The 27041-nt window shown below is 43.6% G+C and overlaps 1 protein-coding gene across 2 annotated transcripts; it reads right to left on the minus strand.

Annotated features, from left to right (window-relative positions):
* Positions 1–232: 232 nt before the first annotated feature.
* Positions 233–26183, minus strand: IYD (iodotyrosine deiodinase). Of its 2 annotated transcripts, XM_003797877.3 has the most exons (5): positions 25924–26183; positions 13084–13275; positions 10682–10841; positions 5889–6045; positions 233–1929 (listed from the first exon to the last, which is right to left on the minus strand). In XM_003797877.3, the coding sequence occupies exons 1-5, from the start codon at positions 26099–26101 to the stop codon at positions 1747–1749; spliced, it is 870 nt and encodes a 289-aa protein (XP_003797925.1). In that variant the 5' UTR covers positions 26102–26183; the 3' UTR covers positions 233–1746. The 2 variants fall into 2 exon arrangements, with proteins under 2 accessions (XP_003797925.1, XP_023373727.1); XM_023517959.1 differs by lacking the exon at positions 25924–26183 and having other exon boundaries at positions 13152–13275.
* Between the last annotated feature and the right edge of the window lie 858 nt (positions 26184–27041).

Raw genomic sequence — 27041 nt, forward strand, 5'->3', positions numbered from 1 at the left:
TTACTCTGCAACACCAAAGTGTTTATTATTCTGTTATTTGAAACTCAGAGTATCTTTTTCCTATGAAACCATATAAGGTGCAGAGGTTAGGCTTCCACTCCAGCCCACATAAATAATAAAGCCACAGTGCAGCTAAAACAACACTCATTTACAATAAAAAGTTTGGGACAAATTAACTATCACAACACTGATGTTGGCTTTTTTTTAAACCAAAGTAAGAATAGAAATAAAATATAAGAAAGTTTGTATTTATTAAAATGTGTAGACTTAGAGAAAAGAATGGTTGCATAAAAACAAAGGCATAGATAGATTTGGGGGGTTCCAAAAGAGACTTTTGGGTATTTCAGTGGCCCTCAGAAGCTGTTTGTGTAATGTCTAATTAGGGCAAAGAAGGTCTTCTCTTGGTCTGATACAGGGTTATCACCAGTTCCTGCTCTTATCAATGATACCAAAGGATTTTCTTGCATTGCGTGACTCACAAATGGAATGAAAAAAGGCAAGGGAGATTTTTCTTAAGGGAACTGTGAGAGAAAAAAATAGAAGAAAAAAAGGGACAGAGGAAGAGGATCAAGAGGTGAGCAGAGTTGCTTGATGAGAAATTACCCGACCTGTAAGAGTGTGCCCGTGGGCATGACACCCCGGAAGGAAGAAGTCAACGGCACCTGTGACCCCATCCATCCCACAAAGCTGTGCTCTCATGTACAGCTTTTGGAGAAAAGCCAGAAGTCTGTTTCATGGGCAGAGTAGAAAAGGAGGCAGACACAGTCAGTCATGTGTAAACCGTCTCTTTAAGAAAAAGGAAGCAAGTCCTAATTGTACTGGTTTCTGATTGCTGCGGTGTAAACACTCCCAGTCCACCCCCGCCATGGGCAATTTCAGGCTATAATTGTTTAATACTTAAACCAACTGGCTTGCAAAATTCTCAAATATAAGAGAACCCCTGTAAGTTGACCATCCAAGGGATTGTAACGAACTAGTTCAGATATGGAGATGGTCAGCATGGGGAACGAGGCCTACTGCACTGCTTTGTGCATGTGGTGCCTGGCCAGTCTATGAAAACTAGGTCAACTTAAGGAGGTGGTCAACTATGGGAGTTTCACCATACTGAACAGCTTCTACCAACTGCTACAAGCCAGCTCCAACATACCACTAGACAGTGCGACTGCCCACCAGCAGACCCAGGCTACCCAAGCATGCCCTGTCGGGTCCTGTGAGGATGACATTTTCATTATTCTGATGGTTACTTTCTTAAAACTGGCAGAATATCCCTGAAGTTCAGTTAAAGATTATATACCAAAAGCACACCCTTTGTCTAAAAGCTTCCAGAAATCAGAGGGCGGGAAGCCATTTGGTGAGTCTGAATTTAAATTCAAGAGTCATCACATTGCTGAATTCTTAGAACTACATTAAATTTTCTGTTGAGTCCTTCCTCTATATGAGTTTTTAAAAAATAAAAGAAAAAAGTCAGCCGTGATTTTCCAGAATAATTTAAAAGATTTTAAAATCAGGGCCTGTTTTTTATCAGGTGTCAATGCATTTCCAAAATGGGTAAGGAACGGGACTTACTAGACTCAAAGTGGTGAAGAGTATGGACAGGTTTCTTGACACACAGAGTGGCCACCCCTTGAAGTGGAGCGCAGGGGAACCCCACACACAGGAGAGCAGCAAGGAACCCGAGAGGAGCAGGCAGAGCCACAGAGAGGAGCCTGGACGCTATCCTCACACAGCTCCCTGAAGGGCTCCGGCCTACACCGTCACCATTATCTGCTCCAGAGGTTTCCGTTTGAGATCGGGCACTGTGGCATCTTTGCTGGGGTATCCCACGGGGAGCAGCATCAGCAGCTTTTCATGTGCAGGGCGGCCCAAGAGTAACCTCAGACGAGGACCACAGTTGAGAGGAGTGGTAGTGACAGTCACCAGTCCTGCATTCTGAAACAGAAGAGACAAGGGCACCTTGCAGAGCCAGCAGACAGCATCGGAACTCTGCCTCCAGCCTGGGGACCTTCATCCTTGGCACACTTGCTCGTCTAATCATTTCTCAGAAGTTGGGCAGCAAAGAGGCTGCCAGCTCAGGCACCGTGAGCCACGATCTCCCCACCCCTGACTTCTTTTAAACCAAGCGGTGGGAATTTTCTGGGAGCAGAAAAATACTAGTCTTATTTTTCATTGATGCTTAAAAAATACGAAGGATTATTTTATGGAGAGAAACTGGGGGAACCCAACTACACCAACAATGGCAGAACCAACAGGGAGAGCCTTTTGGCTAAGGGGTCAGTCCTGCATCCTGGCACAGACCCAGGTGACAAACACAGTCCACCAAAGTGGCATCCCTGCCCAAATTCTACTTTAATTTTGTTTTGTTTTGTTTTTTTTTTACTAAATATTCTTTCCTGAATTCCATTCCATCTGTCTGGAATCTACAGGTTGTAAATCAGTATCTATAATATTGGCATTTGAACCTCTGTATATGTACATATGTGTGTATACAGTTGTGTGTCAGGTAATGGTGGGAATATGTTCTAGGAAATATGTCAGTAGGTGATTTTTTCATCGTGTGAACAGAGTGTACAGACCCAGATAGTACAGCCTACTACACACCTTTGTGGTCTAGCCTATTGCTCCTTGGCTACACACCTGTACCCAGGTGTCACTCCACTGAATACTGCAGGTGATTATAACACAAGAATAAGTATTTGTGTATCTAAGCATAGAAAAGGTACAGTAAAAATACTGTGGAAAGGATTAAAACTGGCCACCCATACAGGGCCCTGACCATGAACGGGGCTTGCAGGACTGGAAGTCGCTCTGGGTGAGTCAGTGAGTGCTGAGGGAAGGTGAAGGCCTGGACATTACTGGGTACTACTGTAGACTTTATAAACTCCACACACTTGGCCTACACTAAATTTATAAAAACAATCTGTTTCTTTATTCCTAATAAATTAACCTTAGCTTACTGCAACTTTTACTTTATAGATTTTTTAATTGTTTTTAATTTTTTGACTCTTGTAATAACATTTCACTTAAAATACAAACACATTGCACAGCTGCGTAAATGTATTTCTTCTTTATATCCTTATTCTATAAGCTTTTTTCAATTTTTAAATGTGTTTATTTAATCTACTTCTAAGACTTTCTTTTGTTAAAAACTAAGACACCAACACACACATTAGCCTAGGCCTACACTGGGTCAGGATCATCAATATCCCTGTCTTCTGCTGGAACATCTGGACCCACGGGAGGTCTTCAGGGCCATAACACACAGGGAGCAGCCATCTCCTTTGACAGCAGCGGCTTCTTCTGGAACACCACCTGAAGGACCTGCTTCCTGCTTGAGGCTGTTTTTACAGTTAACTTTTTTTCTTTTAGTAAGTAGAGGGAGTACATGCTAAAGAATGATAAAACATATAGTATAGTAAATGCACACATAGTAACATGGTTGTTTATTACCACCATCAAGTATGGTGCATTGCATATAACTGCCTGTGCTACACTTTCACACGGACTGGGCCTGCAGAAGGTCAGTTTACACAGCGTCCCCTCCACACACGCGTGCGGAATGCATTGTGCCGCTACTAGACTGTAGGAATCTTTCAGCTGCATTATAATCTCATGGGACCATCATCTTATCTGCAGTCCCTCATTGGCTGAAATGTCATTCTGCAGCACATGACTCTATAATTATTTATATATATATGGATCTGGGGGACTTAATACGGTCTCTTGCTGAAGGTCTTTGATACTATTTATCATTCTACACTTTGATTCCTAAAGCTTTTAGAACGCCTGTCTATTCTCAAGAACACATGGATTGAAAAATCTATTGACTTCTTCTGTCATCAGCTTAGATTATATCTCTAGTTCTCTTCCTTTTTCATACCTTCACATAGTATTTAAATTTGAAATGGATGAATTTTGAACTTTCCACTGAGGAAATATTTATAGCTTAATCTGGTGTCATTTTATATTTTGGTCCTTTTTAAAGACATAGTGTTTACCCCATGCTTAATTCTTCATATTTTTCATAGTAGAAATTTAGGAATACACAGAACGTATTAAGCAACGCCTCTTAGTACTATTAAGCTGATTTCTATTAATATTTTATCTTTCAGTCTCTCTTAATGTGAGTGCTTTGGGCTTATTATAGATCTGAAAATTTTTAGCTGGAATCCTCAGAGCCCCAAAGGACTGAGGACTGAATTCAGCAGGTCTGTGAACTCGGGCAGAAAAAGCAATGCATCTTATATCCATGAACATCTAACTGAAATGTAGCGTTTTCTTCCTTTCTAAATGCAGGCAACAAACCACAGTAGTATCAGCAATATCTACGACTTTGTCACCAAAAAGATTCACAGATATTTTCATATCACTTTATAGTTGCTAGGAAGTTGTAATGATATCTTAAAATATCACTACTTTCGTCAGTACTTTAACAGGCTTGCTGCCAGATATTGGTAATTAATATATTAATAAAGTCTTACACATTTTATTCTAGATGACCACAACCATAGGGAGTTCCTACAACTACAGAATCAACATGGAAGCAGAGCCTCATGCCCAGGGAAGATGCCAGTGCCCAAGGGTAGGGGACCCAGTGACCAAGGGGTGCCCCATCAACCTCTCTTCAAGCCTCCAAATACTAAACATCTGAGTAAAAACACTGCGTAGCTTCCAGACACCTCCCCAGCTCCCCTCTCCAGCTTTTCCAATCAAATTGACCCAATAAACCAGAAAGAAGTTGTGGAGTCTACGCGTCACGTGTGCCTCACTGCTCACCATGCTCTGGGTGGGGGCTCCGGGAAGATTTTTCTTTCCTCCCTGGCAAATCACGACCTATCCAAGAATCATGCCTTTTGGACGCAAGAGGGCAGCAAGCTCAACAGCAAAGTGAGACGGAGCCCTGGCTTTGCAGGAACAGAGTCCGCTGGGGAACTGAGCTCTCTCCGGGCTTAAAGTGCTTCTTCCAGGACCCCAACACCGGGTCTGGAAGGTCTGACGCTGCTCAGTGATTCCTTTGTCAGATTACAGACTCGGAAAGGAAATCAACTGCCAGCTCCTTCAGGACGATTTTTCATGTAATCTGAAAACATTCCTTTTGCGTAACGATGACTTTGTTTTGCAAGGTGGTATTCAGCACACACATTTTTCTTAGAGATAGTGAGTAGGCTGGGTTTTTTAAATCAGTTTTCCCTTACAAGTATGATCCTTCCCTGGCTGTATTTATTTTATGTGTTTGCTCTCCCCACCGCCTACCCGGACCCCAGACCCCACAGACGGCTCAGGTGCCTCTCAGGGACTGCCCCATAGGAACCGCTCGGAAAGTATATGTCAAAGGAACAAATTGGGTACGTTGGAAGGTAAGCCTCAATGCTGCCCCATTTCACGTCGGTATTCTAGCCACGATACAGATATGGCTTTTTAAGCCCACTGTCATCTCCTAATACACTACAAGGCGAACTTCTCAGCAAAGGAGCTCTGGGAAAGAGTGCTCCTTTCGGGCTGGTAATTGTTCCTTCAGCTCAGACAGCAACAACAAACATCTCCCGAGTTAGTCTCCCTGAGAAATTCTTCCCGTTGTGCCTGCCAAAACCCTTGGAACTTCATGTTGAACAGATGAAGGCAACCGCAGCAACAAGTTTTCTAACTCTGAAATGATCTGACTAGTGAATTCCTGGGAAGAATTCCAGCTTGTTGAACCATCATCCTTAACCCAGCCCAGGTTTTTAGAGTCAGTTTTCACACTGGAGATACCTTACTTACGAGCTCGACTCGAGGGAAAACAATTTCCAAATTTCCAGGAATTTAAAGCTTAGTTGAAATATTCTAAGAGGGTCACGCTTGGTCCCCCAAGTCTCACTGGTCTTTCTTGGGCCTGGGGGAGGGCACCATACCTGCAGGGCAGCTAGGAGGATGCCACAGGCGATGGAGACGCTGATCTCATTGTAGTAATGGACCCGCTTCTTGCCGTTCGCAGCGATACCATGTATTTGTTTGAAAATGAGAATCAAAACAGGGGCGGTGTCCAAGTACTCTTTAATCCAGTTGGTTCTCAGGGAAGAAAAGAGATTCCAGAGAATATCGGCTCTTATTTTTGGTTCCGTTTTTATAATCTTAGCGTATTAATGTCAAAGTCATAGCATATTTCTTTTTTATATTAGAAATTGAAAAAGTATAGAATTGTTGTTTGTTTGTGCCCTGTTCATATTTTCTGTCAAAGGAGCTTAGGAAATCTCACCCCAAAATATGACTCTGTGGTACAAAGAGTAATTTGAGTTAAGGGCCCTTAGAGATCCATAGGCCCTTGAAAGGGGCTTCCCCTCCATCTGTAGCCCCAGAAGGACTCATCCAAGAGCAAAAGACTTCCCTTCCCCTCCCTCTTATCTCAATAAATTGCTGGAAAGAATATCTGGAACGAAACCAGACCTGGTCCAAATCATTTTATTATTTTATTTATTCATTTATTTAGTTAGTTAGTTAGTTAGAGGCAGAGTCTCACTCTGTAGCCCTGGGTAGAGTGCTGTGGTGTCATAGCTCCCAGCAACCTCAAACTCTTGGGCTTAAGAGTTCCTCTTGCCTCACCTTCCTGAGGAGCTGGTTCTACAGGTGTCCACTACACACTCACCTATTTTTTTTTTCTATTTTTAGTAAAGACGAGGTCTTGTTTTCTCAGGCTGGTCTCAAACTCCTGAGCTCAAGGGCTCCTCCTGCCTTGCCTTCGCAGAGTGCTAAGATTACACGTATGAGCCATCAGCACCCAGGCTGGCCCAAATCACTCTATTTTATTTCATTTTTATGTTATTTATTTATTTATTTATTTAGACAAAGCCTTACTTTGTTGCCCTGGGTAGAGTTCTGTGGCATCATAGGTCACAGCAACATCAAATTCCTGGGCTCAGGTAATCCTTTTGCATCAGGCTCCTGAGTAGCTGTGACTACAGGCGTCTCCCACAATGCTTGGCTGCCTAAATCATTTTAAATATAAGCCCTTTGTCTCAGTTAATTTACAAGTCAGTCTGTTTCCCATCCATTCACCCTTCCTAGCAACAATTTATTACACCTAAACAGAATTACCTATATTTTTCATCTGCCCCTTTCCTCGAAATGAGGGTGTAAAAACTTCTGGACCCCACTGGGATATCAAATAATCACTCTGACTCTTCCCAGGTACACAGTAATAAACCTTTCTCTTATTAATCTGCCTTAATTGTGAGTTGATCTTTCAGTGAACTTTCAGGAGAAAGGGGACATTTCCCCTCACCCCCACACCATCAGTTATTGACAAGTGTTGAGCACAGCAAGGCATAGGATATGCTGGAAGATACAAGGATCGATCCTGTAACTTGGAGTGCACTAAGCCCACATGCAGTGAAAATGAAACCTGGTGAATGCTGTCCAAGAAACAAGTGCGTTGAGGGGCCCTCAAAACTGAAATGTTAATTCTGAATAAGAAGATTGAAAGAAAATTCCCAGAAAAGGCCTCGAGGCGCTGAAGACCAGGCAGAGAAAGGGGATTGGGAAGGCATCCTGGGCAGAGCCAGATGAGCAGAAGTGGGACAGGATCCAGGATAGAAGCCAGCAGGGAAGAGTCCGGCTGACTGTGAGGTTTAGCTGAAATCGTAGCGGGGTAGATGGCAGTGCAGTCTGCCCAGTTACGGAAAGAAGGGAGAGAACTTTCGTGGGAGTGGGAGGTCCGGGAGGTTTAGAGATTTTCATTTTCCAGCTTAGAACTTCTCTTTCTTGGTTCCATTATTCTGTCCCTTACATTTTGGCAGAAGTTGCATTTTAACACAGATATTCCAAAGTCAGACAACCCCATATACTGGAATTTTCCTTAGGATATATCGTGTCATTGTTAGCCAGAGTTGGTCCCCATTCATTTCATTTCTGGCCTAGGTACAGCCTTGCTGTTTTGAAAGCACACTGAACTCACTGTGTATTTTTCCATGGTTCCTCTTAGACTAGTAATGTCTACAGGTTACACTTGCAAAGTTACTTTACCAAAGTTCAGCCTGCTTAGTCACCCTCGACTGCCATTGATTCTTTTCTCCTTGCAAAGAGGGAGAAAGGTTAATGGTTTTGAGACCCACTCTGGAGCCAGACGAGCTTGGCCATGTGGGGCCACTTACCCTCCCACGGCTCAGTTCCTCCTGTGTCAAGTGTCCCGTGGAAAATGTGCTGTTGTGTACCCATCCCCCATGGCCACTGGGCGGGTAAAATTAGTTAAACCATATAAAGAGGCTTTCGATAATGCAAACATTGAGAATTCTAAATCATGGAAGTGTAAGTAGAGAAGAATCCCTTTTATCCACCTTCCTGGCTCACGGGGTGAATGAACACTCTCCTGCCCCTTGATAGCTACAGCCCTCTTTTTGGTGCCAGGGTCCAGTTTTATGGAAGATAATTTTGCCGTTGTAGGGGGATGTTGGACTCTCATAAGGAGCATGCAACCTAAATCCCTCACGTGCAGTTTACAGAGGGCTCCAGCTCCTACGAGAATCTACTGCTGCCACTGATCTGACAGTAGGTGGTGCTCAGAGGAGGGTGCAAGTGATGGGAGCACTGAAGATAAAGACCACGCTTTGCTCACTGGCTCACACTCATCTCGTGCTGTGCAGCCCAGTTCCTACCCGGCCATGGACCAGTACCAGTCCATATCCTGGAGGTTGGGGACACACTGACTGTGCCTTCAGTGCCTGGAGCAGACCAGGGATGCTGCTCTCCAGGGCACCCAGCAATTCCACAGCTCCCAGTTGAGTTGAAAGTTATCAAGAGACTGTGTGTGTGTTCCCCAAGTGGGTTCTATTAGATAAGCCTGTATTCTATATGGGTACTTCCATGATTTAAAATTCTGATGCTCGTATTATAAAGGAAAAATAAAAATTTCAGGAGTCCCTAGAGCCCATTCTGCCAAAAAGGAGAGCTAAGCCTGGCCACTGAGTGACACAAGCACTCCCACCCTCTTGGACTTGCCCTTTACAAATTGGTAAAGGGTGTGAGGCAAGACCGTGGTGAGGGCCCAAACTTGGCAAAGGCACAGGCAGAGCTGAAAATATTGCCTAGTTTGCTTTCCTGTAATAGCGACTCAGGAGTCATGCAGCTGATGGTCATAAAGATTCTTAACTTTGTCCACAGAGAACTTCAAAACCTAAGGCTAGTTTTTGAGATCTTTTCCAGGCCCCCCATATCTTCCAGGATTGGCTGACCCCCTACCTCCACCAGTGGCCCATACCAAGGAACTAACTCAACTTCTATTGCCGTCCCCACCCAGGACCAGACTCAGCATGAGGAGATGATTTCTAAACCCCTGTAATTTTGCCCCAAACCTAGCCAATTAGCAGACCCAATCACCTAATCCTTTGCCTGCCAAACTATCTTTGAAAACTCTTCTCCCAAATTCTCAGGGAGGCGTCTTTGAGGAATTTCTCCTGTCTCCTCTCAGCGCTCTGTGAGCTAAAACTGTTTCTCCACTGCACCTCTGTCTCGGAGTATTGGTGCTTCTCTGCTCAGCAAAGGTTTCTAAAAAATGGTTGTCTATAAAATGAGAAGAAAAGAAAACTGATAATTAAAATCCTAGGTGGTATGGCTGTTTGAGATAGATGAGAGGTGTGTGTGAGATGATTCCAGCACACAGGTGAGAGGGCAATTAATGCTTCACTGCTGAGGACAGTGACAGGGACAATAGTATTTAGTAGGTACTGTGCACACCTGGAGTACAGCATCTCTTGAAGTATAGCGACTCAACTCAGCTTTTACCAATCCCAGTTTTTTCCATGAACATTCAGCCAGACTTACATAATAGTTATTACTATTCCCACACTTTGTCTGGAGCAAAGTGTAAGTAACAAGTCCATAAGACATCAGTCTGGATAAAAATTGTCCTCTGGTCCCAAATAACTGAAAAAGGAGCAAGCCAAGAGGCCACCTTTTCATCAGATCCACTCTAACTGTCCAAGGAAATGTCACTTCAGTCCCCTAAAAGCGACATCCCATTATTCGTCCTTTCTTAGGGTTGTGCCACCGTGGGGTGTTGGGTGACTGGTGTCGAATGGGCCACTGAAGGCCCCCCACAGCTGAGAGACAGAGTTATTAAGTATCTCTCCTGGGCATTGCAAGTGCTGGACCTGTGGGGCCCCTGGAGAGGTCAGGGCCATTATCGCTACCTGCCATGCCCCTCACACTCAGCCTAGGAAGACAGAGGGCAGGGAAGGCCCTGGCCTTGGACGCACTGTAGTGAAACTAGCCGCACTGAGATCCCTGCCACTTCTCTCCTGGAGATGAGGGAGCCTGCAGAGTTCCTAACACCTCCCAGAGAGCCCACTGGTACCAAGCTTGTCCTAAAACTAAAGCCTGCTTCATCCACTCATTTGGAAGAGCTGATCACTTTAGCGAAGTGTAACCTGCTTCACTCAAGATCTTGAGGGGTATTTCACAATCTGACGCTCCAGGATCAGTGTACAATGATTCCTTGAAGTTTACTTCACTAAGCAGTTATTTGGATCAGAGCCTATTTATTTAGCAAAGACGCATATGGCAATATGGGGGCAGGGCCTGAAGCAGCGTCCACGGTTCCTCCCAGAGACACAAACACACTTTCTAACACTTAATCAAATCAGGAAAGGGCAGTGGGAGTTCTTTCACTTTAAGAGGCCAAACCAGACATTCCCAATTTCACCAACTTGTGTACCTCAGTTTCTTCAGGTCCGAAACCCATCGGTGCCCCATTCTTTTCATGTAGTTTATCTCCTCTTCCTCCTCGATGATCTGGCGAATCTCGTGTTTCATGTCTGGGTCCTTCACAACCACGAAGGTCCAGGGCTCTGTGTGTGCCCCACTGGGGGCTGTCCCTGTCACCCATTAAATCAAAACCAGAAATTAAAGCTGCAGGAAAGCGTGAGACTGTTAGTTAAGAACACATGTAATTAAAGCTGGCTCAGAATAAAGTGAGGTAACCTGAAAAACCAAGTGCTTGGCAGAGGGCTCTGGCGTGAGCGGCTGACCACATGCTGGTCAGCGTCCTCCAGGTGTCTCTGAACTGATGTTATCAAGATACGCTCAGCGCTGCTCAGGCTGTGGGCACCTATCCCTGTTCTCTAGTTACATGAGCGAGAGCATCCTAACTAACTATACCAGGCATCCTCAAACTACGGCCCGCAGGCCACATTGGGACACCAGGACTGAGTCAGGTATGGACCGAGGATTCCCGAGGCCCTCGGGGGTAGAAGACACACAGGTTTGCATGCTGAGTGCCCAAAGCCAAAGGTTTGGCCATTTACCCCAAATGAGGACATTTATCCAGCCCACCTGGTGTTTTTGCCGCTGCTGCCTGTCCTTTTAAACTATAGTCCAGCCTGCCAACAGTCTGAGGGACAGTGAACTGGCCCCCTGTTTAAAAAGTTTGAAGACCCCTGAACTACACCATGACCACCAAGGAGAAAAACTCCGAGGGCAAACTGTAACAGCCAGAATTCTCCAGACTGTCATCCGTTTTGATAGACTTGAATGAGGACAACGTCACGAAGCTTATGAGGAAAGGCAAATTGTATTTGGCAACATGGTTTTACAAACACTCCTTAAAAGGCGACTAAACTATAAATGGCTCATGACTCTTTCAAAGTCCTGAGTGTGACACTGTGAAGTCTGAGCTCTCACTGGGGACACACGGAGTTGGGAAACCTTTGGCTGTGGGCACTCAGCTTGCACACCTGTGTGTCTTCCACCCCCAAGGGCCTCGGGAATCCTTGGTCCACACCTGAATCAGTTCTGGTGTCCCAGGACAAAGCTCCGCAGGGCATCACCTTCATACAAGGAGCTTAAATTCTCTTGAGATTCCAGAGACAGCTTGGGCCAGCTTCTGACCTGGGTGTCACCTCTTGGTCCTAGAGAAGCCCAACTATTCCCAAGGACAGGCAGCAGTGACATAGCAGGGCTATGTCAGAAACCCCTATTCCTTCCTTCCTGATTCCTTTTTAATGGAATAAGTTCTGCTTCTGGAAGGTGTAAGGTCTCAGACTCTTGATGGGCTTCTTGCTTACCACAAACCACTTCAATACTACAAGTGGCCAGAAAATTTAAGTCAAAAGCTAAACCTGAGGCCCCAATTTCTGCACAGAATGATTCTGGTTAACTTTGTGCCCATTTTATTTTTCCACTAAATATTTGTATCTCTAAATACAAGAAATAAATTTCTCCCTAATGTTTCAAGTTGTGCCAAATTTACCTTAACGTAATAGGTGTATGTGCATATATACATACAGACATAGATCAATGGGAATTTTAGTAACTGGGGTTAGTTACATAAAGGACTCAATAACCTAGTGCATTTATATCCTTAATGAGAACAAAATATCTTATTCTTGCTTCTTTTAAAGTGGGATAATGTATTCACAATGGGCATATGATAATTTGTACAAATAAACTTAAAATCTGATTGACATAGGAATAAGACCCCAATCAGAGGAGGCTCTCAGGCCAGGGGCTTTCTCATCTATACCCCTCCTTTTTCTGTAGCTATTTATTTATTTTTACCTCTGAGAAGATATTATTTCTGTTTAAAATGGGCTTGTCTTTCTTTGTGTTACTTTATAAATTCACACCAGTAAATTCTGCTAGTTCATTAGAATGCTACAGAGCATTGTAGTGTGTAATTTGAGGAATATTCTTCCTAGAAGACCAATGTGTAAGTGTGCATGAGTGAGAGTGTGTGTGTGAGAGAGAGCGTGTGTGTGTGTGTGTGTGTGTGTGTATGTGTGTGTTTTAGGGGGAGGGGAATAAAAAGGGTGTTTCCCTTTGAATATATAATGATATGTTTAGAAATCTCACTTTTAAATACAAGCTCATAAAACTGAATAATTTCAGGAGTTCTGAACTACTGTCATGTCACATCTGCTTGCAAGAACTCCATAATACTCAAAATGTAAGAAGTAGAAATCATGATGTTTCTGGCAGTCACTCAACACTCGGGTGAGACTTCGTAGGTAAACATGTCGCTGTAGATTTTATTTACAGTTTGGACTTCAGTGTTTTCTAATGTTGGAGTCACACCAGTGAGGCAGCTGACTGTCTCAGAGACTAATGGCAATTACAAACCTGCGGCTCTGATGACGTTGTCAATGACCTCCGTCGGGATTTGCTCATTACTTATGAACCGGACTGACCGTCTCTTATTGAGAAGTTCATAAAATTCCTGGGATCTCTTAACCATTTCCTTCTCGGGATAGCGGCTATGGGAGAATGGAATGTGTTCGACGTTTTCCTCTGATTCCTGCCACTCATCAGCATCTGCAAATAAGAACAAGGAAGGTGGCTAATTGAATGATCTCTCTGGGTTATCAGGTGGCTACAGAAAGAGATAAAGTTCTCAGAAATGCCTGCAGGATTATGAGCTAAAAACAAACAAAGCAAAAACCAACATAAAACAAAAGAAAACAAAAAGACCGACATAAAAATATCCCCCCAAACAATAAAACTTTAAAAAAGAAATAGAGCTATAGAATCCTGATCACTGACCTTGACTATCCGTCCAACTTGTTATACTTGTTAAAAATTTGTTCTACTCATATATCAAGAAAAAGAAGATTTGTACCTACTAAAAGATGAGGAATTCAAATTTCTGTCAGTGGTGGACCAGGTTATTTCAAATAGTCTCCCATCAGCTGAAAAACACTCAGATCACTAAATTAAGTATTTTCTTAAAAGTCCTTTTAAAATCACAGTAAGAAATTTCCAGGCCAAACTAAAAGGAAAATACAAACCTACCCAGATAAATAGGTGCAGAAGCTACATTTTCTCTGATTGTATTTGCCAGTCCCTGCATATTTGAATTTCCATTTTAATATATCTTCATGGATCAAGGATGACAGACATCAAAGCCCAGGCCCACAGACAAGGGGAAGTCTAGTAAGCTGGAACTCCAAGACCACATCTTTAGGTAAATTGTGAATCATAAATAAACCAGCCCTCAAGGGCTTCTATCATTTTTATGAGTTTTGCCTCAAACTTGAACTTGAAATAAGGCTGTTCTTCCTGATAGTGCTCCAGTATCACAGTATGTAGTGTACAGTATATAGATAATTTTAAGTACAATTGCCAGCAACTCACCAGATGCAAACAGGCACATAGAGAACCATCTTTAATAAGAAATATCAGAATCAATTTTCAAAAATAAAGTCAGATGCTCACAGACTTCAAATATTGGAATTGTCAGACTCAGATGATAAAACAACTATGACTACTATGCTTAGAGAAAAAAAGACAAACATGTAAATTTGTAGGATTTAGGAAAAGATAAAAAGTAATGGAGACTGTGTAAAAAACAGAACTTCTAGAAGTGAAAAATAATGGAATCGAGAACTTCATGGATGTATTTACCAGCAGGGAAGATGAACTAAAGAAAAATTAATAAACTGGGGATAGGTCAGAAGAAAATACTAGAATAGGGAAAAAAACAGAGGAAAAAGAGCAAGAAAAAAATCCCCGTGAGCCTGTCGAATATGCGTCATTCAATTCATGAGAATATGGCTGAGGCAATATTTTAAAAAGTAGTGTCTGCAATTCTCCCAGAACTGATGAAAAATAGCAAATCTATAGATTCAAGAGGCCTAGTAAATTCTTTTTTAAAATAAGAACTGTAGTTACTTTTTAGTGACATTAAACACAACTGCTGTAAGAGAAATATATATATACATTATAAAGAAGAGGCACCAAACTTCAGTTTCATAATTAATCCTAATAAAAATGCAAGTAAATCAGAAGCTGCATTAGATTCAAAACTATAGGTTATTTCAGGCTCCTTACTTAAAGAAAACTATGTGAACAGTACTCTTTGACTCTGAGACTCAGTAAATTCTAAGCATTAATTAAAAAGAAAAAAAACCCACACCTCTCATAGCCAATATAAAATCTTAAAAGCAACCAGAGGGGGAAAAATTACTTCCAGAAGAACAAGAATAGCTAAATTTTTAATAGTAACAAGAATCACTGGATTAAATATAAAGGCTCCTGAGAAAGGCCCATAATTTTTTTACATCCAAATACATTATTTATAAGAGACACATCTAAAACATGGTATAGAAAGGTGGAAAGGTATACCATGCATCAGGGTGGAAAACTTATTCCAGGCATCATATAAATATAGTAACATCAAAAGAAAGAGAAATTGAGGCACTACGGGCAATAAATTCACTTTATAGCAATACAATTTAATGTGCCTGGAAAATGTAATTTTAAATATATATTCATTTGTATCACATGGCCTTGAGATAGGCTTTCAAGAAGAAATGTTAAAATCCATAGTCAACAATGAAAGGTCTTCACACATCTCTCTCAGTAATGCTAGAAAATAAGCCGGTGAAAAAAATCAGTAAGGACCCAGAAGACTTGAATACAATAATTGATAAAGATAACCAAATGGCTGTGTATAAAACACTTTATCAAACTTATACAGAAGACACATACTTTTAAAGCAGACTCAAAATACTCACAAAAATTAACAACACATTAGACCAGAAAATAACTCTCAACACATTTTAAAGATTTAATAGATAATGATCTCTGACCACAATGCAATAAAGCTAGACATCAGTTACAAAAAGACAACTCAAAAAAACACCCTCCAACTCACATGAAACCTTGATACCAAAACATTACTAGGACATTAAAAGAAAGTCTACAGGCTCAGCTCCCCCATAAATACAGATTACAAAAATCCTAAACAAAATATGAGTAACAATTCAGCCAAATAGAAAAAACAATACATCTTCGCCAAGTTGGGATTATCCTAGGCACTCAAGGTTAATTTAACTTCAGAAAAACAATCATTTTTTTTCTCACATTAACAAGCTAAGGGACATAAACCATAAAATTACTCCGATGAAGAAAAAGCATTTGATAAAATTTGACATTTATCTTTGAGTAAATTTGAAGTCAGAAAAACCTGCTTAATCTGATAAACCTGTTTAATCTCCTAACTATGGAAGGAAAATACCCATGTCCAGCTGTGTGGCTAACCTCAAAACACCGAAACGTTTCCATCAGAGATTGAGAACAAAAGGATGTTGAATGTTCTCAATGCAATTCTGCATATAAAAGACTAATTTTTAAAGCTTTTAGAAAAGAAGGCCAGGTGTGGTGGCTCACACCTGTAATCCTGGCATATGGGAGGCCACAGCTGGTGGATTGCCTGAGTTCATAGTTTCAAGACCAACCTGAGCCAGAGAAAGACCCCTGTCTCTAAAAATAGCCAAGAACTGTGGCAGGCGCCTGTAGTCTCAGCTACTTGGAAGGCTGAAGCAAGAGAACTGCTTGAGCTCAAGAGTTTGAGGCTGCTGTGAGCTATGATGCCACAGCACTCAACTGAGGGCAACAAAGTGTCACATACACACAAAAAAAACTTTTAGAAAAAAAAATATAGAAGAGTATCTTCATAACCTTAGTGTGGAGAAGAATTTCTTAACACACAAAAATACAAACCATAAGAAAAAGACAGTTTAATTTAATTACATAAAATTTACCATTATAGTTGCCTGCTTTTGCCACTTCTGGTTTTCCCTATTAGCCTCCTATTCAGAGAGTTTTGGAAGCTCATTATGTGAGCTCAGGATCTTAGAGAAGATTTAGATGCATTAGGAGATTCAGTAGTTAAAGCCAAAAATGGCAAAACGGAGGAAGAAAAAAATGAACCCAGAGATAAGGCAGAAGATAAAAAGGAAGATGTGTCTGGGCACTCAGCCTCCCCAAACACAGACCCAATTATGTTTCATAGAAGGATATTTTCCAATAAATAACACTGGAGATTGTTATTATAGGTAAATAACACAGGGAAGACCCTGGCAGGCTTTACAAATAAGGGCTCAGAAGACCTTATTGTCAACTCCCCAGATACATCATTCCGCTATTCTCAGAATTGTTGGTTATATATCCAAAATTTCATAGCTCTTTCTCTGAATACTGAGTGTTTCTTCATTTCTTTCAAGTTCATGAATAAACATACTTTTGCTCTAAACTACAAAGATTTCAACAGAAATAAATTTCAAGATGCTGTCTTCAATCAAACACTTAAAATTATTGAAAAAGGAAATGCTTAGGTGAAAAAAAAATACACACACACACACACACACACACATATATATTCCTTGCTTGTCTTAGGCAGGTCTTGAGCTTAGGGTTGTTGTTGAACTTTGTCAACTTCCGGAATCTAAGAGGCAAAAGATTCCTAAAGGAGACCAATGCAGAAAGTAGGCCTCAGTCCATCAAATCAGAATAAATTGACATGAGTTAGATTTTTTTAGGGAACTCTGAATCGCATAACAAAAGCTTCACTGAGAAGGCTGCCCAGGAAATAGCTCCTGACAGTATTACTGGGATCTAATGAGTAGATGTTTATTTTACACAACAGTTTAGTCTTTACTAAACTGCCCTAGTATTTTTCGGCCTGATGGGAATTGGCGTACAGAAGCCGTAGCACAGTAGCAAGAAGCTCCTGCATGGAAAGAACAGACCATGTTCCTGAAGGTGCTCAGTATTCACTTTCCTAAAGTAACAAATTTGGGATTTCTTTCAAATCATTAAAATCTATGTGTGTGTATGTGTCTCATCCAAATCGTTACTGTCCTACCTCAGCTGTGTCTTTAGAAGACTGAATATAATGTGTCGTGTATTTTTATCATTGGCAACCTCCCCCAAACCCAGTTTATGTTTGTCTCATAGGACGTATGTCTCATACCTTGAACTGTGTGAGAGGAGACAATTATTTCTTACATTGTTCTTTGAGTAGTTATAAATCCACTTTAATTGCATTGATTAGCTGATACTGTGGTTGTGGTTATGGTTGTGGTGACTGCGGTTGTGGCATCTACTAAAGCTGCAGGCCCCAACCCCTAGGTCATGACCAGGACCAGTCCAGGGCCTGTTAGGAACTGAGCTGCCCAGCAGGTGAGCAGCAGGCAAGCAAGCGAGACTTCACCTGTATTTACAGCCGCTCCCCATTGTTCACCTCACTGCCTCAGCTCCACCCCCGTCAGTCACATCAACAGTGACATTAGATTTGCACAGAAGGGTGAACCCTACTGTAAACTGTCCCGGCAAGGGATCTAGATTGCACGCTCTATGAGAATCACATGCCCCCACCCCAGGTGCATGGAAAGACTGCCTTCCGTGAAACTGGTCCCTGGTGCCAAAGGGTCAGACACCATTGCACTAAAGGGTTTCCACTTCCAATATTGGTTAGTTAGATAATTTGTAACAACCTCCAAGCTAAAGAAAACTAAAACCCTTAGTAAACTCTGTTAAAACATTTTTTGTGTGTGCTTCCTGTGACTGTGGAAAATGACAGTCAAATTCTAGATGATGATTGGTACCCTTAGAGGTATACCAGCGCCCAAATGCCCAGAGAACACTTCCCAATGTGGTGATTAAAGATAAAGGATGATGACAAAGTCAAAAGCTCAGGTCTACCCAGAGTTGGTAGCCCAGCAGCCCCCACACTTTCAGATGGGGCCCTGAAGTGTATATTATGTAATAAGGGTGAATTTGAAGTAAAGCATTTCTGGTGTGACTTATAGTCTAAGGTAGTATCATCTGAGTGATCCAGGGAACCACTGGTCTGGCTTAGGTTAAAGTTGTCTCATTGTCACACAAGGGTAGACACAAAAGTGGATTTTTCCTGAAAATGAACCTCAGTATCCTAAGCCTCAAAAAGGTTTCCTGAGTCATTTTCCAAAAGAAGGAACAGAATACAATTAAAATAACAATAGAGGTAAGAAAACAAGAAGTCTTAAGGACCACCAAAACCATGGGCATCAGAAATAGACCCACAAAGACTTTTGAGATGGGAATTATCTTGAGAGTGATACTATAAAACAACTATGCTTGTGGGGTTCAAAGAAGTAAAAGACATACCTGACAATTTGGGCAGGAAAAAGTGACAGCAGATTTTAAAAAGAACCAAACAAAACTTCTACAAATGAAAATTACAATAACCTAAATTAAATTTTGATTGATAGGTTTAACATTTAGCCACAACTAAAAAGAAAATGAATCTGTGGAAGATAGTTTCTTCTTACCCATACAAAATGTAGCTTGAAAAAACAAAAAGGGGGTGAGCCTGTGGCTCAAAGGAGTAGGGTGCCAGCTCCATATGCTGGAGGTGGTAGGTTCAAACCCAGCCCTGGCCAAAAACTGCACACGCAAAAAAAAAAAGGTAGAAAATATGGATGAGAAAGTAAAAGACATTGCATGATAGAGTGAGAAGCTCTAACCGTTTAATTAGAGTCCTACTTTCACTGAACTTGAACTTTCACTGCTTGAGAAAGTGTCAAGCACCTTTTCTCCTTTCTGAAGAGTCTTATCTGACAGTTCTTGTCAGTTGATCTATCCTTAATTACTCCGGTAATTAATCTCTATGACCTTCTAATCAGTGAAAGAAAAATTTAATTGTGAAATGAAATATACTTACTGAAAAAGTGTATAAAACACAGAGCCAATCATTTTTAAGCAAAAGCTCATATAATTATCATTTAGGTCCAAAAATATAAATTTCCATCACTCATAGACACACATATGTCCTTGTCGGTCACAATCTCTTTCCTCCTCTGCAGAAGGTGCACAGACTGACTAACACAGGTCAGTTGGGCAGGAGGTGGAAGAAGAAAACACTTGAAAGGCATCAGGAAGTCCCTGGGGCCTGAGCTTCAGGCGTCCCCACAGCACAAACTCCCTGGGAACTCTCAGAAATCCTGGGGAGGACACTGGCCCCTCAAAGGATGGGGGATTGAGGATTCAGCTTTTTCTTACAACTTATTTTTACTTGATTTTCTTTCTAGGTAGGGTAAGCTCGGATACCACCTGGATTAAATGAGCATTCCATTTAGCTAAAAGAAACAAAGCACAAAAAGTCAAGGCAAGTTGGCCTGTTTATGCCGGACTGAAAACCTTCTCCTTTTAGACCTGTGCTCCAGAGATTCCAATAGCAGTGATTTTGCAATGGTTGTCGTTGGTAGTGGTGTTCGTGGAGTGGGGGTAAAATACTGGAATAAACATCTTTGGTGGTTATGATTAGTTTGGAAAAAAAATTTCATGTTATACTTGTAAGTTTGCGAAAGACAAAATACTGTATGTAATATTATACAAATTACACTTAGTAACGCTCCCAAAGTCTCTCTAGGGACTAAACAATCCCACGTTGTGGAAATAAACAATTTTTGTTCCAACAAAGTTGATGTTGAGAATTTACTGGGTATATATTAATGAACAAAATAGATGATATGATTTCCATACCACAGGATAAAGAAGGAAAACTCCCCTCTTTGCTCTCTGAAAGTTCACTGAAAATAAACTGCCAAAGACAGATTAATAGGAGAAAAAGGCATAAAGATTTAACATGCATAGCATGGGGGAATCCCAGGGGAATGATTACCCAGTCACCATGGGGCACAGATACGTATACACACTGCTTTATAGGAGAGGAGGAGATGGGGGTACAGGAGAAAATGATTTTAGGGAAAATGAAGGAATGCAATGCTCAGACAATGGTTAGTAACTAATTCTCTTTGGGAATTAAATGGGATCTAAGAGCAAACAAAGTTTGGGACAGAGTTTGTCTGGGCTCTAGGTGTGATGTTTAATTTTCAGTTTCTTCTTCTGTGATATGAGCTTTACTCTTCTCTGGCTAATGAAACTTCAGGGACAGCATCAGATAATTGTGCCTCTTTGGGACAATATTCTTGACACTTAAACATTTAAACCAAGCAGCAAAGGATAGAATTACAACCCGGGGTAGTTCTTATCAGAAGATTAATTCTCTAGGAAGTGACAGAATAAGGAGGCGTGGTCCAGCAAGGGAGGACAAAAGGGGCCGACTGAAGGGACAAGGTAAGGTGAAATCTGAGCTATGAGAGTGTTTGGAGTCTGGGGGTGGGGCAGGGCGTGTCTTCAGGCAGGTCTGAGCAGCTGAGAAGACCTACACCTGCCTGGTCTTACTATGCAAGGGAGGGGATGGCTTAGATGAACTGGAGAAGGAGGCAGGAGCCAGGTTATGTGGGCCCACAGAGGGTTATGTGGGCCCACAGAGGGTACTCCTGGTAAGAGCATAGCTTCAGCCTAAGTACCATAGAAAGGCAGAAATGAATATAAAGCCGAGGGTGACAACTTATACTTTCAAAGATGTACTGGAGGGAGACAAAAATGAAACAGGATGACTCACGCAGAGGCTGTTGCCAAAGCCCAGGTGAGGCCTGATGTTGGCTTGGACCATCGGAAGAGCAGAAAGAATGACAGAAGTGTAGAGATTCTTGAACCACCTTGTAAATAAAAATCATAAGACTTGCTAACAAGAGTGGGTAAGTGTGGTTGGAAGAGAAAGGGAAGAACTAAGGATCCATCCCGGTTTCTGGCCTTAGTGACTGGGTAGGTGCTGGAACCATCTACTAAAGATGAACCATTGGGGGATGGGGCATACAGGAAGGATGGAGGGACAGGAGTCAGCTGTGTTTGCCTGTGAGTCATGCAAGTGGAAGTGTCAAGTACAAAAAATGTCCAGGTGAGATCCAGCTTGGGAGTCTTCACCTAAAGATGAGAATGGCCACCAGGAACACAGGGAAGAGAGGAGGGTTGAAGACCCAGCCCCGAGGGTCTCAGCCATTCTCCACGGGGACTGCGGCAGAGGATTAACCTTCTCCCACAACCCCATCCGGAGAAGGAAGGGGAGAGGGAACCTCACCAAAAGGGAACTGAGCTAAGAGACTGAGAACCCCAATGGCAAAGGTAGCAATTAGTGAGGAAACGTCTTTGTCCATTTTACAAGCAGGGGCAGTTTGGGGCCAGATGCCTACTTTTAGGTAGAGGGAGTGTGATGGGGGTGGTCACAGACACCATCAGCTTCCTACTAATCAATCCTGAACAAAATGCAGATGTCATCAGTGTCACAATGACAGCCCTGAACTTTATCAAATGTGTCAATAAAGACTTTCAACACTAATGATACTTTGGCCACCAGGTCTGATTAAGTCCGACAACCCCTGTAGTTAGAAAGTGGTAAGTGAGCAAATGCATTAAATGCTTCCTTAACAGTTTGAAAGGCAAGTTACTCTTAAGATCCTATCAGCATTGGCATAAGCTAGAGGCAGCCTAGGCACGTGACTTGGCATTTCTGCAGCTTCTAAAGTCCAAAGCAGTCTGTCCTAATCTAGCAGAATGAAGCTGGCTGTTGCTGGCCCTTATCAGTGCCTCATCTGACCAAGCAAACAAATGGTCCTTATCACCTCTGGATAGGACTGTCCCACAATGACAGTGAGGCTGCCTGCCTAGAATGGGGAATGGGGACAGCAGGGCCAGGCTAGGAGCACAGGGAGCCCACAGAGACAGCTCCATATGGAGCTGCAGGGCACGAACAAATGCAAGAGGTGCCCCTTCTCTCCTCACCTTCAATTCCTCACTGCCCCCAGGGAACGTGGCCCTCACCGGAAGCAAGAGAACAGTCCCTAAACTCCTCTGTGTTCCTGCCTCCAATCCAGACCAGTCAGGCCCCTCACCTTGCATCAGTGCATTGGGGCTTAGCAAACCATACCCCCCCAATATGGCGCTGACATGCTGAACCAAAGCAGCAGGCCACTTTAGCTCAGCCCCTCACCTTCCCGCTTCCCCGGCTCAGAGGAACTTCACTTCAGGCCATTGTTCTTTGCGTACATTCATTTCCCCTAAAAACCATTTACTCCTACACCACCCCCCAGTACCCCTGCCCCTGTGAAGAAGGGCGCAGAGGCATCTGGGCCTCACTGAGGTATTGAAGAAGTGTCCCCCTGCCAGTCCCAGGTTAAATAAAGCTGCATGCTTTCCTCCCAGAAATCTGTCTTCTGTCAGTTCATTTTCAACAAAATTTCAGAGGACACAGGGGCAGCTTTCTCTTGGCCCTTACACTTGCTTTACTGCCAGGCGTTCCGTAATTGCACCATAACTAGTTTTAGCCAGCCTAGTAATTCTAGATCACTTCTATCCTTTCACGTTTCACATGGATTGGAGGTATTTTTTTGGCTGCATCTCTAAATAAATTGTTTTTGTGTTTTTGAAGTTCTACTTCAAAATCTTTGCAAATGGGCCAGACATTTTCTAATGATGAAGCCAAGGGCCATGGGCCTTGTTCTCTCCCTGCAGTTCAGGGAGCCCTGAGGAGCAACATTGCTAAGGGTGACGCAGCTGTCTGCCTCAGTGGTCAGATTCTGAAGGTGGGTAAGGGAGTGACCTAAGGGCTCACACCTGCCCAAGGAAACCTCTTTGCTGACTGCCTCAACTTTGCTCTGCTTTCTACCTGGTCCTCCTGGCCATATGAACCCCAAGTTGTAGTATAGACTGACTGTTCCGTCAGTGGCACTGAGGTGGGGAGGGAGTGGGGAGGCTGAGGGATGCCCAGGCTCAGAGTCCATGAAGGGAGCAAATGCTCCCCTTGAGTGGTGGGTTTCATGTTGTATTGCAAATACATTCAGCAGCAGTGTGAAGTGCTCTCTGACCTTCCCCTGCCGGCCTCCCTGAGGTCATAATGAAGCCAGAAAAGCAGCCTAGAGGATGGAGTCTGAGAAGCTGAGCAGGAGCAGGACAGCTGACCTGGTCTGCTCAGCCCCCATTCTTTCCCCACGTACCCTCCATGGTTATCCAGTTAAGGTTTCACCATGACTGAGGATGTGTACCTCCAAAGGCTTTGGGGGAGGTAGTAACACTTAGATGGTAAGTATTGTTCTACTGTTAGAATAAAGATTATGTTATGCTGTTTTCTGTGATGATTCTTTTAGATAAAGTTAAAATTTTCTAAGTTTGTTTCCCTGCATCCTATTATGAAAACCGGTAGAATTCTAACTGAGGCGGAACGGTCTTTGAGGGCCCACTCTTGCCATTCTCCAGATTTGCTGGCCTTCTGAAAATAAAGCTCGTCAGTCTCTGACAGGCGGCCGGACCCTCCTCGTCTGGTAAATAAAACCTGGGAAGCATTTTCTGGCCCCCCCGGGAAATTGGTCATAAGACCCTGACTCCAGCAGTGCCCTCCCGGTGCCCAGAGTAAAGGAGCATCTTGGTATCTGCAGATGCAGGGACACAGGACAGGCACACAGAGAAGAATCTGAGCAAGAGGACTTGCTGAGGCCCCTAGTTTATACCATTAAGTCATCCCCCTCGTCCTGTTATGTGTCTCCACGACTGTCCACTCTTCACCAACCTAACCAAAACCCACATACCGTTAACCAGTCCTTCAGGTCTTCCCCAAAGGCTTCCTTATGAAGGCTCCCCTGCCACATGTTATATAAAAGTTATGTTTAATAAATGTGCACACTTCTCTTTTGTTACAAAGGCCTCAGCCATGCCCCCAGACTGGGGAGAGAAGAAGCTATTTTGCCTTCCCCACAAAGCGATGGGTGAAGTTGGCAGGATTTGCTCTCTGAGCCTCTCGTCTGTGTCCAGAGTCTGGTGCTGATGGTGACTCTCCCCCAGCAGGACCCACCAGGCTGCATCTTTGTTCAGGTCCTTTCTTTCCCTCATCTCCCCTCTCATCTGAACTTGCCTCTCCTTTGTCCTAAGACCTTGAGGTCTTACCGGGTCTTAGCAAACCAACCCTATCTTAGCTACACACAGATATTAATGGTGCATCCATCAAAGGCAAAACTGAATGTATTTCTTCCCTCGGGCTTTGTCTGACCCACCCCATGTGCTGCAGTCCCACGGCCACACCGTCCGGCTGTCCCTACCAGAACAAATCATCACACAGCTTCATCGCAAACCCCCTCTGATTAAGGGAAGTGCTTCTCAGCCTGAAAGAACGGGCAGCCTGGCTGGGCGGCCTTCACCATGGGAGAGGAGAAGGCTGGGACCTCATGTGGGACAGTTCGTGTCACTGGGTCTCAGCACTGAGGCCTGCTCACACCCCAGTCCTTCCTAAGATCATACACTGTCACACACACTCTCACACTCACTCACATCCACACACACACTCTCCCACTCCTCATACTGACACACTCACACATATATTCTCACATGCACACTACTCAAATTCACACACTCACATTCCCACACACTCTGACACACTCACACACACATCCCCCCACACACTCACATTCCAGTGGCCTCTGTTGGGGGTGGGGCTTCACTGGCCCAGCGGAGAGTCCCATCCTCCTCCAGTCAAATCCATCCCCCAAACCCATCCCGGGCAGAGCTGCTCAAACACGGATAACCCAAGACTCTTGCCCAGTGCTCCTCCCCACCTGCCCCCATCACCTCTTCTTTTCAAGGCCAGTCCTCCCCTGCTCACCCGGGAACCACTGTCCCGAGCCCTCCTGAGGCCTCCCTGTGCCCCACAGTTCCTTCCCTCACCCTGACAGGCCCCAACCCTTGCTACCCGTGAGTCCTCCAGGCCCGGTTAGTGTCTCCACTCCCAAGCCTGCCCTAACCCCCTTAGAATCAGTTCCTCTGCGTCATCTCTTTGTTTCTCTCTGTTTCCTGTGCCTCATCTTGTCAAATGAAGGGGACACTCTACTTGTTGAGGACAGAGGCACCCTCATCTCTCCCCGCCAAGGACTGGAATAGTGAAAGATGGCAACCCCCTGGGTAGATGCCACTCAGATTTCAGGTTCTTGACCAACGCCTGCCCCTTGCCCCTGCCCCCTGCTAGCCTGAGAGGAGACCCTCCGGAAGGGTTCAGCGGCCAGCACAGGACTGGAGTCAGAAATCTATCCTCTATGGCTTTGTCACTGAGCATCCAAAATAGAGGGGGCAGGTACCAGCAGGTGGCAGACTGATCACTGGGGAGATGACCTGTCTCTGTCACCCACTGGTTAGTTTAGAGTGGTGATAAAACTGTCCTGTGTGTGTTTCCTCTGCTCTTTAAGCCGAGCTGACACCTCACTGTCAGCGTTAACACGCACGACGGCCGAGCCGCCCAGTGGCTGGCGTCTTTACCTTCTTCTGCTTGGTGGAGGTCAGTGCTGTCTTTCAAGTCTTCATCCACCCAGGGGCGAGATCCCGTCCTGGCTCTAGGCTCCCCCTTCTTTCTCTGGATGCTGCTATCTGCATTTTTAAAGATCCACACAATCAAAATGCAGAGAACCGCGACCAAGACTGGAGTCAGGAACAACATGGTTCTGAGTCTGATCCCAGCGCGCTGCCCACACTGGGGTTTAAACAAACAGAAGCAGGGGTGGGAAAGGCAGGGAGACGGAAGAAAGGCGGGGAGAGGCGTGCTGGAGAGCAAAGTGCAGAACCCCCAGCTCTGTGAGGACTCGCAAAGGAGCAAAGATCACGGTCACGTGAGTGTGGGGTGTGTTGTGGGTCCTGCACTAGTGCACTCGCTTTTTTCAATTGTGTAGTGGATCAATATATCCTCAGACAACGATCGCTAGGATCTGAGTGACCACCAGCGTGCTAGATCTCATCGGCAGGGGTAAGAGGCATTTAACCTTCCTCCTGTGGCACTTTGCTCTGACAGCAATGTCTCTTCAACCTGCCTGAAGCTAAGAATCACCTGGAGAAATCATTTTTAAAATATATTTCCAGATACAAATCTTCCTGAGAGGAAGTTTCTAGGGAAGAGGTGTAGTAACCTGCACTTTAAATGGCATGTTAGTCCCTCTGTCTGGAGGTTTTGCTGGTCCTTTCAATGATGCCTGAGCCAACATATGTGGGTGGGGGTGGGGAATCACATTTTACATTAAAGAAAAACTTTGATCCAGAAAAAGTGAAACATTAAAATGGCAGTTTGATTAATTATACAGGGTGGCCATAAAGTTCATGTACAATTTTAAATAAACAACTATTTTAAATTGCACATCAACTCAATGGCCACCCTATATGATAACTACAGCTTTTTTTTTTCTTTTGTTCAAACATCTTACTCAGTCTGGGATGCTCTAACAAAAATACCATAGACTGGGTCTTTTAAACAAAAGAAACTTATTTCTCATGATTCTGGAGGCTGGGAAGTTCAAGATCAAGGTGCTAACTTGACTCCTGGTAAGAGCTCTCTCTTCCTAGGTTGCAGACTGGTGCCTTTGTTCTTGCAGTAACTTCACAGGGTAGAT

This window comes from Otolemur garnettii, unplaced genomic scaffold (genome assembly GCF_000181295.1).
Source record: "Otolemur garnettii isolate 467f Iridium unplaced genomic scaffold, OtoGar3 scaffold00126, whole genome shotgun sequence".
Classification (NCBI taxonomy): Eukaryota; Metazoa; Chordata; class Mammalia; order Primates; family Galagidae; genus Otolemur; species Otolemur garnettii.

Excerpts from the sequence above, each read along its gene's own strand:
- IYD (XM_003797877.3), bottom strand. The coding sequence starts at position 26,101 with ATGTTGTTCCTGACTCCAGTCTTGGTCGCGGTTCTCTGCATTTTGATT. Across the intron at positions 13,276-25,923 it reads CCTCCACCAAGCAGAAGAAG|ATGCTGATGAGTGGCAGGAA; the intron begins GTAAAGACGCCA and ends TCTTATTTGCAG. Across the intron at positions 10,842-13,083 it reads CAACGTCATCAGAGCCGCAG|GGACAGCCCCCAGTGGGGCA; the intron begins GTTTGTAATTGC and ends AATGGGTGACAG.